The sequence below is a fragment of the Podarcis erhardii genome, assembly GCF_964252035.2.
Source record: "Podarcis erhardii genome assembly, chromosome: 14".
Taxonomy (NCBI): Eukaryota; Metazoa; Chordata; class Lepidosauria; order Squamata; family Lacertidae; genus Podarcis; species Podarcis erhardii.
In genome coordinates, this window is record NC_138503.1 from 45,547,875 (window position 1) to 45,560,662 (window position 12,788).

The window sequence follows — 12,788 nt, forward strand, 5'->3', positions numbered from 1 at the left end:
ATAGCCAACGGGATGGTTTGATGGGATTTGTAGTTCAGTGGCATCTGCAGGGCCAAAGGGTACTCAGCCCTGGCCCTATGGCTGCAGTTAGGAAGAGACCAACCACAGCCTCTCTTTTAGTGATTTATTGACCATTCACATTTTGCGCAAAGCTGATTCTTCCCAAGTGCCCGAAAAGCAAGTCTGTGGCCTAATGTGCCCCTCGCAGAACAGGCCACAGGCCCACTTGCTCACAACCTGAGATCCAGCGTCCAAAGGAAAAAACCTCGAGAGCAAAACTCTGTGCAAAAGGCACCAGCTGGGAAAAAAAGGCGCTTGAGATAAACAGTGATGAGGTCACGGGACCAGAAATCAAGGCTGCTCCGCTCCCAGGTCAGGCTTTCTTCTGCTTCAGCATCTGCATGTACATCTGGAGGGATTTCTGGATAGAGTCCCTGGAGATGAAGCGCACGAAGTTCTGGATGTCGGCTTCACGGTGCGCCAGGAGGTGGTCCACTGTGGGCTTCCGCATCGAGGATTTGGAGAGTTGGCGGGCGTGGTCTGGGCAGCAAGAAGAGAAAGAGAAAGAGAGAGCACATGTTGAATTGCGGCCTGGTGTCACGGACGCATAGGAGTGGTGGGAGCAGGGCCGTCTTTGCCCAAGGGTGCAAGGGGTGCGGGGCACCCTGGCGCCAAATTCTGGGGGGGGGGGTGCCAGGTGCCCACCGCTGAAGCCGCCTAAGCTCTTAACTATCTAAAGGTAAAGGTAAAGGGACTCCTGACCGTTAGGTCCAGTCATGACCGACTCTGGGTTGCAGCGCTCATCTCGCTTTATTGGCCGAGGGAGCCAGCATGACTAAGCTGCTTCTGATGAACCAGAGCAACACACAGAAATGCCGTTTACCTTACCACCGGAGCGGTACCTATTTATCTACTTGCACTTTGACGTGCTTTCGAACTGCTAGGTTGGCAGGAGCAGGGACCGAGCAACGGGAGCTCACCCCGTAGCGGGAATTCGAACCGCCAACCTTCTGATCGGCAAGTCCTAGGCTCTGTGGTTTAACCCACAGCGCCACCTGCGTCCCCTTAACTATCTACCTGTTATGAAATAATAAATAATTTTGATCAAGCTAGAAAAACAAAATACATATAGGTGTTACCGAAATGTATATCTACTGTTTCACTAAAGGGTTTTCGACTTTGTGTGCTCATCTACCAAAGATGCGCCGCACCAGCGGCGGCGCTTGTCATTCACAACAGCAGCACTTATCAGACTTGGGGGGGCTGGGCGGATCTTTGCACCCCGGCGGCGCATATGCTAAAGACTCCCTTGAGTGGGAGGCACCAGCTGGGGAACCCCCAAAAGGAACCCATAAAGGAAGAAGACTTAGAGCCTGGGAACTGCTGGTGGGACAACGATGAGGGGGAGAAAACTGGAAGGAGGAAGTGTCAGAAGCTCAAGAGGTAACAGGGTTTAGTGAGCAGGAAGAGGCTGTGGCAGAGAGAGGCCCAGAAGCAGAGGCTAGAGAGGAGCAGGGCCAAGAGGCAGAGATCAGGCAGGCTGTTGAAGATGCCAGGGGGTCTTCCCCTCCTGCTGCGACCAGCTCCCCTCCCCGCTGGTCTCCCAGAACCTGAAGAGGGAGGAGCAAAGACAGACAAGGTGTTTGAGCCTCAGATTGCTTGGGAAGGAGAAGGCTTGGAGCCCAGGGACTTTTCAGTTCCCACAATTGCCTGCTTAGGGAAAGCCTACTGCGAAGAGGTTTTGTGCTCACTAGGCCTGAGACTAGTTCATTTGAATAAAGAATTAAGTTTACTGATATCTTGCAAGTTATTGCTGACCTTCTCCTGGCCCATGTGATCAGAAGCGTTTTTTCCTGGAGCCTGCATTAAGCTGACCCGCCCCTCACCTTGCTGCCAATTCCCTAAATTATTGCCAACACACCTTTCTTTCACCACTAGGGTATGAGGCAGTGTGGTGTAGTAGGTAAAGCAGGGTTGGCCTGTTACCAAGGAAACCTTCCCCACTATAGGACGTTATTTGTTTTAGAATGTGTATTTGTGGTGCGGGATTCTGGGGGCGGGGGTGGGCTGCCTCACCTGGAACGGCCAGCCACTGGGCCATCACCTCTGCAGCCACCTTCTGGATATTCTCTTCGGGCGCCAACTCATCCACGATGCCAATTTTGAGGGCATCAGCGGCAGGGTATAGGAGTCCCAGCTGGATGGACCGGTCTGTGGCTCTGTGGCCAATGGCATTGATCATTGTGTCTTTAAACCTGGCAGTGAGAAAGAGAAAGAGAGAGAGAGAGAGAGAGAGAGAGAGAGAGAGAGAAGGATAACTGAGACCTATCAGCACATGTGGTGGAGCTGCTCCAACAGAAAAGCGTTCTTGGACAAAAGCAGTTTCTGAGATCTCATTGACAATTATTTTTATTAAAATTTCTATACTGCCCTTCATCTGATCACAGCGTAGCACATAACAATAATAACCTGCTACCTAAATACACATTAAAAGGGCCATAGATTTTTTAAAATCAGCAACAGGCTGATTAAAATGGCACCTAAAGATATGTAGTAAAGGCACCAGAGGCATGGGAGAAGAAGAATATTTTTGCAAGGTGCCTAAAAATGTATTTTGAAGGCACCAGGCAAGCCTCCCCGGGAATAGCATTCCAGAAATGGGGAGCCACTACAGAAAAGGTCCTTTCTTGTGTTGCCACCCTCCAAATCTCTCTTGGAGGGGGCACACAAAGAATGGATTCAGATGATGATCTCAGGGGCTGTGTTGGTTCCTATGGGGGGAGGCCGTCCTTGAGGTGTAACAAATGAGCCACCCCTCTCTTTGCCTGATCCTTTAGATTTGGATTGAGATCTGAATAACAAGGAACTAACCTCGTGTTCTTTGGCAGCAGCCTGGGCCACTGTCACCAAGTTTTGAAAGACCTTTGATCTGAATAATCTCTACTATTGGTATTCCAAGACTTGGCAAATCGCCAGTCTGGAGGAAAAAAACAACCCTCACATAAACCAAAAGTGTGCAAAGGCCAAAGTACTTCTTCACCATGTAGTCTAATTTTATTCTATATACAAACACAGTTAGCTCAGGAGCCTCGGCCCCACAGGTCTATGTGAGTTTTGGGATTTAGTACCGTTGAAGGTTACTTTTTATCTTCTTTTTCTTCTGGGGGGAAAAATGGCAATTTAGACCATTGGATTCTTTCAGTATTTATAGATTACACAGCCTTTTCTTCTCTGTAGGTTTTATTACTGACTCACAGTGCCTGTATTTTCCATATCTATTGGCAATTGTGACAATGAATCTTTTTCTCCTCTCATTTTGTCCTCTCTACCTGCTTGTCACCAACATCGTTATTATTAATTAAATTTGCATACTGCCCGTCATCTGTAGATCTCAGGGCGGTCCACAACGTAAAATACAGTATATATAAAAAAACAGAAAATGTGTAATAAAAATAAGAGCAAAAACAAGCGAATAATCCCCCAATCATTATTGAAGAGCGGTAAAATGCAGGGAGGCAGGAGAGACATTCAAGCAAGAAGGAACGAACGAACGACAGGCTAGGTAGCGCAGCCAGGAATTTAAGCTGTGCTTAACATAATAATAATAATACCAATATTTTTGCAAGTAAGTAAATATTAACAGCAAGTGAGCAGGGAACCCCTTCCTTTGGTGGTGGTGGTGGTGGTGGTTGTTATTATTATTATTAATACCCCGCCCATCTGGCCGGATTTCCCCAGCCACTCTGGGCGGCTCTCAACAGAATTAATGATGATGATAATAATAATAATAATAATAATTTAAAAAAAATCAGACATTAAAAACTTCTCTAAACAGGGCTGCCTTCAGATGTCTTCTAAAAGTCAGGTAGTTGTTTATTTCCTTGACATCTGATGGGAGGGCGTTCCACAGGGCGGGTGCCACTGCTGAGAAGGCCCTCTGCAATGTGGTTGGCTGTGCTGGGGTTCAGAGAAACCCTAGAGAAGTCATAGCGAATTGCACCCCCATTCTTCTTCTTCTTCCTCCTCCGCCACCTCACCAGAAAGGGGCAACGATTCCCAGCTTCGTCTCATTCAGCCCAATGCTGTACTTGGGATTGTCGGCCATGATCCTGTAGTCACAAGACATTGCCATCAGGCAGCCGCCTGCGGGACTGGAACCCTGGGAGGAAGCAGAGAACAGGAAATCTAGTTCAAGGGTGGAGAGCCTTGGGCCTGGGAGCAAAGGTAGCCCTCTGGGTCTCACTATATGGCCCTTGGAACTCTCCCGAGGTCGCACCCCTCACTGGCTCAAAACATTTGGAGGGCCGAGGTTGAGGAAGCCTGAGCTAGGGTATTTAAACTGTTTGGATACTTAGATCAGGCATAGGCAAACGCTGGGCCTCCAGGTGTTTGGGACTACAATTCCCATCATCCCTGACCACTGCTCTTGTTAGCTAGGGATGATGGGAATTGTAGTCCCAAACATCTGGAAGGCAGGAGTTTGCCTATGCCTGGCTTAGATTGCTGATTCCTTGTTTTATTCCTGGATAAACCTGCCTGGTGAAATAACCATTCTCAGCTGACGTTTTCGGTGTGCATTTTTGCCATTTAAAATGGGGCATTATTTAGATGGTGGTGGGGCAGTACCTGAATTTATGCAGACCGCTGTATGGGAAATCCGGAAGACCAAATGTATCGAGGAGCGAGTGACCTGACACGGTTACCCTTCCTGCCTCTGTTCCTTCCCTGCTCTTGTTAAGTTTCTGATGGTGTGAGAACAGTCTTTAATGTCCTGAAAACGTTGGGAGGAGGTGAAGCCCACCCCCCAGCTGCCTTAATCAGTTGTGGAGGATAGTGCTGGGTACCTTCTTAGATGTTGGACATTGTTTTCAGAAAGTGAGGCATTGGGAGGGAGTGGCGAATGGCTGATCTGCACGTACTCTTGGAAGCCACACAGGCTACCTATAAAATGGGGCGGTTTGGGCAGAGTTTCTTTGAAGCTGGTGCACGGACTGACTGGCCATGGGGCCGTGCAAACTGAGGCTACCTGGGAGAGTCACTTCGCCGCTTCTTGAGGGCTTCCAAGTGGCAGGTTGAAGTGCCTGCTTGGTATGTATACATTGCTTGCTGTTTTAGAATAAAACCTTTCATCTTCTCACCCACTTGTGTACCGTATTTTTCGCTCTATAGGACGCACTGGACCATAGGAGGGGGAGAACGGGGGGGGGGGAATCTCCCCCTCTCTGTTCAGCGCCCCTTCAGTGAAGCAGCAGGAGAAACGGAGCCCCTTCCATTTCTCCTCCCGCTTCGCTGAAGGGGTGCTGTGCAGAGAGGGAAAACTGTGCAGCGCCTCTCCAGCGAAGCGGAGCCTGGAGAGCAAGAGTGATCGGTGTGCACTGACCCCTCTTGCTCTCCAGGCTTCAGGTGGCTATCCACAAGCCTTCGGAGCACAGCAGGAATTCCTGCTGCGCTCCGAAGGCTTGCGGATAGCCGCCTGAAGCCCCCGGAGCGCAGCGGGAGTTCCCTGCACTCCGGGGGCTTCAGCAAAAGCAACGCAAAGCCTCCGGAGCACGGGGGGAGCTCTCCCTCTGCACTTTGGAGGCTTCGCGTTGCTATCGCTGAAGCCAAGGCACCTGCATTCGCTCCATAGGATGCACACACATTTCCCCTTCATTTTTGGAGGGGAAAAAGTGCATCCTATAGAGCGAAAATTACGGTATTTTGTATTGCTTCTGAATCTCACTTTAAAAGACCCACCTTGCCTTTGGCAAGACAACCGCTGCTTGAATTGCACTAATTCCTAAACCCACCCCAGGTCCAAGCCTGCAGCGTTACGATAGCTATACATGCATGTCTGAACTGCGCTGGAGTGTGCTTGGAATAGCCCATTGAGCAAAGAGCTAAAAACAGCAGCAGCTTGTCCCTTAGGGCAAATGGGGCACTGCCCCACTGACCGCACTCTGCTCTCACCTGCCTGCCTTCTTGCTTACCGCCAGTCGGTGGCTGGCTCTGGCGCCCCCTACTGTCGGCCTCCCTGCCTTCCACCCTACCAGCCACCAGTGGCCACCGGCTTAAGGTGATTCCTCTCGAGGGATAGGGAGTAAATAAATGGAACTTGCATTGACAGCTGCAATGGTCACCAGGCTGGAATTGTACAGAGTAATCCACATCTGCTGCACGGCTTTCCAGAACTCTGCGTAGTGCTCCTCGCTCTTCCCACACATCTCAGTGATGTCTAGGCCCCCGGAGAAGATTTTGGGGACAACCTGGGAAAGGGAAAGCATCTGTTATAACCGGTAACGCTCCTCCCTGCTTCACACCACACTGCTTCACCCTGAAAAGTCCTACGGGCCGTTTTTGCCTAGCTCCCAGAAAGAGGAGAGCTCTTACGATACAATATGATAATCTTTATTGTCATTGTCCTATACAGAACAACGAAATTGAAAAATCTACATAAGACATTCAAAAACCAACAAGCCTGCTATCCCAGCTATCCCAACCTGGCTAGCCCCCTAAAAACTCTGATACCCCATTTTTAAATACAATATACTCCCATAGAGACTCCTTAAAGGTAAAGGGACCCCTGACCATTAGGTCCAGTCGTGGCCGACTCTGGGGTTGCGGCACTCATCTCGCTCTATAGGCCAAGGGAGCTGGCGTACAGCTTCTGGGTCATGTGGCCAGCATGACTAAGCTGCTTCTGGCGAACCAGAGCAGCGCACGGAAACGCCGTTTACCTTCCCGCCGGAGCGGTTATTTATCTACTTGCACTTCGACGTGCTTTGGAATTGCTAGGTTGGCAGGAGCTGGCACCAAGCAACCGGAGCTCACCCCGTCGCGGGGATTCGAACCGCCAACCTTCTGATCGGCAAGTCCTAGGCTCTGTGGTTTAACCCACAGTGCCACCCGCGTCCCCTTATAGAGACTCCTTATACTGCGTTTATGGCACCTGGAAGCATAGATTTGATCCAAGGTGGGAAGAGTGCACCCAATTATTCTTTCCACAGTCTTTACAACCCTGGACAGCATTGTTTTTTCCCTGACCGTGCAGCTCTCAAACCACACACACAGACCATAAGTTAATACACTCTCCACAGTACAATGGTAAAATGCCATCAACAGGTCCTTTGAGAGGTCTTGTATCCAAAGTTGGCTGGTGCTAAGGGCTGGCAGGGTTAGGCACCTGTCAATCATCATCATCCCTGCCTGTGCCTGTGCAACAGAAGCTCCCACCCAGCAATGCTTGCCCCCCACCAGCCAGCAGAGATGGACCCAGAACCAAATGGACGATTGCTATTTTTTTCTATTTGTCACCCGTACCGATGTCAGGATGACACCGCGGCACGCTTTGTTGTTCTCCAGCTTTTCCAGGCTGATGGAAAACTCCGTCAGAAACTCCAGGCTAAAGCTGTTCACCGGCGGGCTCTTCATCTTCATCACTGCTACCCCTGAACGAGAAACACAAGGAAACAAGAGCTGCTGCCAGAGATTAGGAAGTCCACCTACCTCAATGTTGTCTACACTGACCAACAGCCGCTCTCCTGGGTTTCTGGCGGGGTTTCCCCCAGCCCTCCCCAGAGATGGCGTTGGGGACTGAACCTGGGAGCTTCGGCCTGTGAGGCAGATACTCTGCCAAGGAGCTATGGGCATTCCTAACGATCAAGACCTGAGCCTGCTTCAAGCAACTTTTAGAAGACATATGAAGGCAGCCCAGTATTGGAAAGTTTGCAATGTTTGACGTTTTGTTATGTTTTTATATGTGCTGGAAGCTGCCCAGAGTGGCTGGGGAAACAGCCAGATGGATGGGGTGTAAATAATAATAATAATAATAATAATAATAATAATAATAATAATAATTCATCTGCATGGCTCTTGCATCATGCAATTTTTATTTCCATCTATGTATTGGAGAGCTCTGGATTGAGGACTACAAAAACAGCAACCAGCAGAGGGAGAAACAGCTGAATAATACAGACTGGCATTATTGCTTCCCAGCTGTGACAGCTAAAGAGAGCCTGCATGTGCAGAAGCAGTATACCTATGAAATGCTGGAAGCCAACACAACCTCTCCCAAAGAATCCTGGGAAGTGTAGTTTGCGAAGGATGCTGGGACTTGCGGCTCCATGAGGGGTAAAACTGCAGTTCCCATGATTCTTTGTGGGAAGCCATGTGCTTTAAATGTATGGTGCGTACGCCGCCACTCCTTCAAAGAACCACACAAAAGGATGTGGATAGCTCAGTTGGTTAGTGTGTGGTGTTCATAACGCCACGGTTGCAGGTTTGATCCCCATAAGGGACAGTTGCATATTCCTGCCTTGCAGAGGGTTGGACTAGATGATCCTTAGGGACCCTTTCAACTCTACATTTCTATGGTTTCTATGAAATGCAAGCCTGAGGGGGTTTACCTGTGCCCTCATCCAGTTCCACCAGGATCTTGTTGTTGCTGAACGACCTTCTCTGGACAGCAGGGCATCCGAGTCTCTGGGCAGCAGCTCGGCTATGTTGAAACTGAAGTAAAGAACCTGGGTGGGGGGGGAGAATCCAAATATTACCAGTTGTCATTGCCCAGGAGACTGGCAGCTCAGCAGCTGAGAGCCCACTGCCTTGGGGTGAAAAGAATCAACATTTTAGGAAAGGAATCCTTGCCTTTTTTATTCTTTCTGTTGCTCCTCCTCTCATAAGTAGCTTTTCAAACTTCCTTTCAGAAGTGGCTTTCTACATAGTTCAGGCTGCTGCTGAAGAAACGAAGGCACACTTTAATTTTAAAGCACACCCGAATAACGTTCCTTCCCTCAAAGAATTCTGGGCACTGTAGTTTACTCCTCAGAGTTCCAATTCCCAGCAACCGTTAACAAACTACAGTGCCCAGAATTCTCTGAAAGGAGGAATGTGTTTCAAATGTGCTTTAAATGTATCTTGTGTACCTGGTCTTTTGCTTTGTCTTTATGTATTTAAGACCCCCTAGATGGGTTTTCCTTTTGTAATATTGAATTTATTCTGTATTGTTTATTTTTTTGTTATTCAGAATTTACTGACATGTTCTTTATTTTGTAGACATGCAGATCACAATTTCCAACAACAATGCATTGACAGGAAGTTGTTTTTTAAACAAGTGTTCACATAATGAACTGACAATTTCCATGGATTCCTGCTGAACACTGAATTGTGACCACAACATGGCAAAAGAAACCAGGAAAACCCTCTGAAACAATGAAAAATGCAAACAGGGAAGGGGAAAAAATGCCCTCGTCTCTCCCTTCTTCCAACCATGGTTTCTGGTGAATCGGCTACTGCAGACCAGCAAAACACAAACAGCAAGGCTTGTTTAAGTCTGCTTATTTGTTACAGAACTACACGCAGGTTTGGCTGATTGGATATTAGAGGTCTCTGAACAACTCTGAACTCGTTCCGGTACTTCCGGGTTTCGGCGGTCCGCAGCCCAAACCCTTGGTGAGTGTGGCGTGAACATGAGAGTGCTGGAGGTGAAATAGTTAAACAAGTTACCCAATCAGAACCCAGGGGGGTGGAGTCAGAGGGACTATAAAACCAGCTCTGGGAGCGCAATTGTTGGGAGTTGGGTGGTTGGAGTGGAAGAGTCTGTGAGGAGGTTGAGTTAGTGTGGTGAAATAAGCTGAGTCAGGAACAGTTAGGGGCTAGGAAGACAAGTAAATATCTGAGAGGTGGTTTAGTGAGTGAGAGCAGGTAACGGAAGTTATAGGTCTGGACAGGCACCCCATGAATGTAATTGACCGATACCGTTTATGAAACCACATGCTTGTCAAACTGCAATAAATAAACAGAAGTTTATGTTCCAATTTAACCCCGACTGGACTCAGTATTGTACCAGGTATGGCCTGGGTGGTGGCAGCGAGAAATAAAGTGGTGGCACAGGGATCAATAGACGGTGAAACATCCGGGGACCCTGTGTGATCGCCACAGTGAGTTTGGTACTTCCCCTGCGTGTGAAGACAAACTCCAGCAGTTTGAGAAGACCAAAAGTGGGTTCAGCGGTCAAGAAGGCCGTTCCTGCACATGCCATAGAAGGAAGTGAGTGACAGATGGGGCTCACCCACCTGGGAAAACTCTAGAAGGAAAACTCTGATCCTAAACCTCCACTGCCTTGTGGGGTATCTTTGGGGGGAAGAAAAGGTTAAACCCTACACAAATCTGGAGTCCCTATGGTGGTTGCAGGGCTCCTTCCAGCAATTCCTGCAGCCAAGCTGGTGCCAAACGTCTTGCTCTGCTTTCCTTTGGACCACATCAGCGATGCTGAGAGGGGGGGGTCTTGTCATCTGGCCAGCCCAGGACACCCCCCACTACACACTCCCCAGGCGTGCACACCCCCTCCCAGTCACACTCCATTGTCTCTAGAGACCAGCTGATGCCAAAATCAGAGCACAGTTCAGATGGTGCTTTACTTCCAAGTAAGAACACACGGAGGGGGCTGTTCCTCAGATCAGATGTCCCTGATCCCAGGCAAAATGCCCCTTCCCTTAAAATCCGCTTTAAATTGTTTTCTTGCTGGTTCCCTCCCTGCGAGAAGCCAAGTCACAGGGAACCAGGCAGAGGGCCTTCTCGGTAGTGGCACCCGCCCTGTGGAACGCTCTCCCACCAGATGTCCAAGAGAAAAACAACTACCAGACTTTTAGAAGACATCTGAAGGCAGCCCTCTTTAGGGAAGCTTTTCATGTTTAACAGACCACTGCATTTTAATATTCTGTTGGAAGCCACCAGGAGTGACTGGGGAAATTCAGCCAGATGGGCAGGGTATTAATAATAATAATAATAATAATAATAATAATAATAATAATAATTTATTACTTCTCAGATGCTGATGCTGCCTTGCACGGGTTTTGGACAAAACTTTTAATGAGGTTATCCTGCTGATTTCAGAGCAGACTTTGATGTAAGCTATCTTTAAGCAAACGGAGAAAATACGTTGCAATCTTTTGAGACGTTCCCCTAAGTTTCGATGAACTAAGGGGCACTTGCTTCCGAGTAGACGAGGCTGCCTGCTGGCCTTCCGAGCAGGCCTGAGGCCCAGCAATGGTCTCAAAGTCACCCTTGCCAAGGTGGGCTGGAAGGGGAGCAGAACGGGGCCCCCCCCCAACCCGCCCACTTCGCACCCCTCGAAGCAGCGGATGCAGCTGCAAAGCCGGCGCTTTGCATTCCCCGGAGCGCTTCTTGCAACGCCCCGACGGCGCGGACCGAAGCGCGCAGGGTCGTACCTGAGTAGCGGAGCTGCTGCCAAGCCCGGGACACCGTCGCTGCAGCCGCCATGTTGCACGGGAGGCAAGAGCAAGAGGCGGAGGCGGAGGAGGAGGGTTGGCCCAGCGTGCCGAGGCCGAGATCCGCCCCAGTCGCGCCCCTCCGACGGCTTCTCTGCCTGCCCACCCGGAGGAGCTAACGGAACCCCTCCACGAGGGCTAGCCTCTGGCCCGGGGCACGACTGCGCGGTATCCTTGGTTGCGCGTTTACTCGCGAGTAAAGCCGCGCCGAGTCGCACCCGAGGATGTTGCCTGACCGTGCTCGTCGTCGGGCTGCAAGATCGCCCGCGTGGCAGGGAGTTCCGTAGACAGAAGTGCCTTTTGAGGATGGAAGGATGGCATCCGCCTGGCCTTGCCTCGCTCCCCGCTTGTGGCAGCCCAGGAAGGAACTGGCCGCGGGATGCCCGGACATTTTACTTATTTTACCATTTAGTATTTATTTCTAACAAGCGCCTGAAATCATACCCCGCTTTTCGCCTGTGTCTCAAGGTGGCTTGCAAAAATTATAAAAAAAATATAATGCACAGAATTTAAAACGTCGGGAAACCAAGACCGTTCGTGGTATGTTTTTAATTACATTTTTGAAACCTCTCTTGTAAACTTTGCTGCACGCCGCCCTGGTATTTTACACAAGAGGAGGTCTATAGATATACAGTATAGATCTAAGAAGAGCACTCGTGGTGCAAAGATCTCCTGAAATAAAACTTGCTTTGACCTCGACTCCGGAAACTTTGCAAAGGACGGTGCCATGCCTGTTCTCTCCCCATATAGGATCGGGGCCCCTTTACACTGAAGGCGCCTCGACCCCCGAGTCCTGCTTCTAATCCACTAACGCTGGAATTTTTAATTTGTTTTTTAACCCCGAATCCGCTCGTGCACACGCGCAGCTCGTACTCTCCCGTGCACGTGTCGGACCAGGCGGTGCACAAAAAACCTGGGGCGCCTTTACCTCTCGGGATGCCAAGATTCTCTTGCAAACCCATCCAATCAGGGCAAGAAAGGGGAAGGGCGGCGGAGAGGCTTCAGGGGACTCCGCTGGGCATGCGCGAGGCGACTTTGCGCACGCGCCTGGGGAAGCAGCCTTCGAACGGCCCGCTTCTCCCTGGGAGGGAGGGGGTGTGGTCACGTGGGCCGCGTCACGCTCTCGGGCCAGAGGGGAGGGAGGGGGGTCGCCGGAGTGGGGTTTGTTTCCGGAAGTGCCCGCGCTTCTGCTGGGCCTGAGCCGAGGCCTGACCCGGCCCGCGGCTCTCGCTGCTGCTGCTGCTGCTGCTGCTGTCGCTGAAGCCGGAGCCGGCCAGCCAGCCGCAGGGATGGAGATAACCAGGAACAGTGAGTCCGGCTGGGGTCGGGGAGAGGGCCAGCGACGAGAGCGCCTCTGAGCATATGCAGAGTGGCCTCCCGCCGCCCCTCCTCTTGGCTGCCCCTCAAGGCAGGCTGAACTTCCTCCCTTGGGGGTGGGGGTGGGGGGAGGCCAAGGAGGAAACCTGAACCCCCCCCCCTTCAGAACAGGTGTGGGCTGGGCAGAGGCCCAGATCCTGCCCC

The 12,788-nt window shown here is 50.5% G+C and overlaps 2 protein-coding genes across 3 annotated transcripts in view; one reads left to right on the top strand and one right to left on the bottom strand.

The window, feature by feature from the left end:
* Positions 1-110: 110 nt before the first annotated feature.
* ECI1 (enoyl-CoA delta isomerase 1) lies at positions 111-11,365 on the bottom strand. 2 transcript variants are annotated; one of them, XM_081840075.1, is made up of 8 exons: positions 11,208-11,253; positions 8,626-8,711; positions 8,385-8,501; positions 7,300-7,427; positions 6,099-6,245; positions 4,038-4,159; positions 2,077-2,255; positions 111-540 (listed from the first exon to the last, which is right to left on the bottom strand). In XM_081840075.1, the coding sequence occupies exons 4-8, from the start codon at positions 7,414-7,416 to the stop codon at positions 374-376; spliced, it is 732 nt and encodes a 243-aa protein (XP_081696201.1). In that variant the 5' UTR covers positions 7,417-7,427; positions 8,385-8,501; positions 8,626-8,711; positions 11,208-11,253; the 3' UTR covers positions 111-373. The 2 variants fall into 2 exon arrangements, with proteins under 2 accessions (XP_081696201.1, XP_081696202.1); XM_081840076.1 differs by lacking the exon at positions 8,626-8,711 and having other exon boundaries at positions 11,208-11,365.
* Positions 11,366-12,409: 1,044 nt separating this feature from the next.
* The window catches only part of PARN (poly(A)-specific ribonuclease), a 46,191-nt gene continuing 45,812 nt past the window's right edge, over positions 12,410-12,788 (top strand). The window contains exon 1 of the mRNA XM_081839754.1: positions 12,410-12,575. Within this exon, the coding sequence (XP_081695880.1) occupies positions 12,557-12,575 (19 nt within the window). The 5' untranslated portion in view covers positions 12,410-12,556. The remainder of the gene's footprint in view (positions 12,576-12,788) is intronic.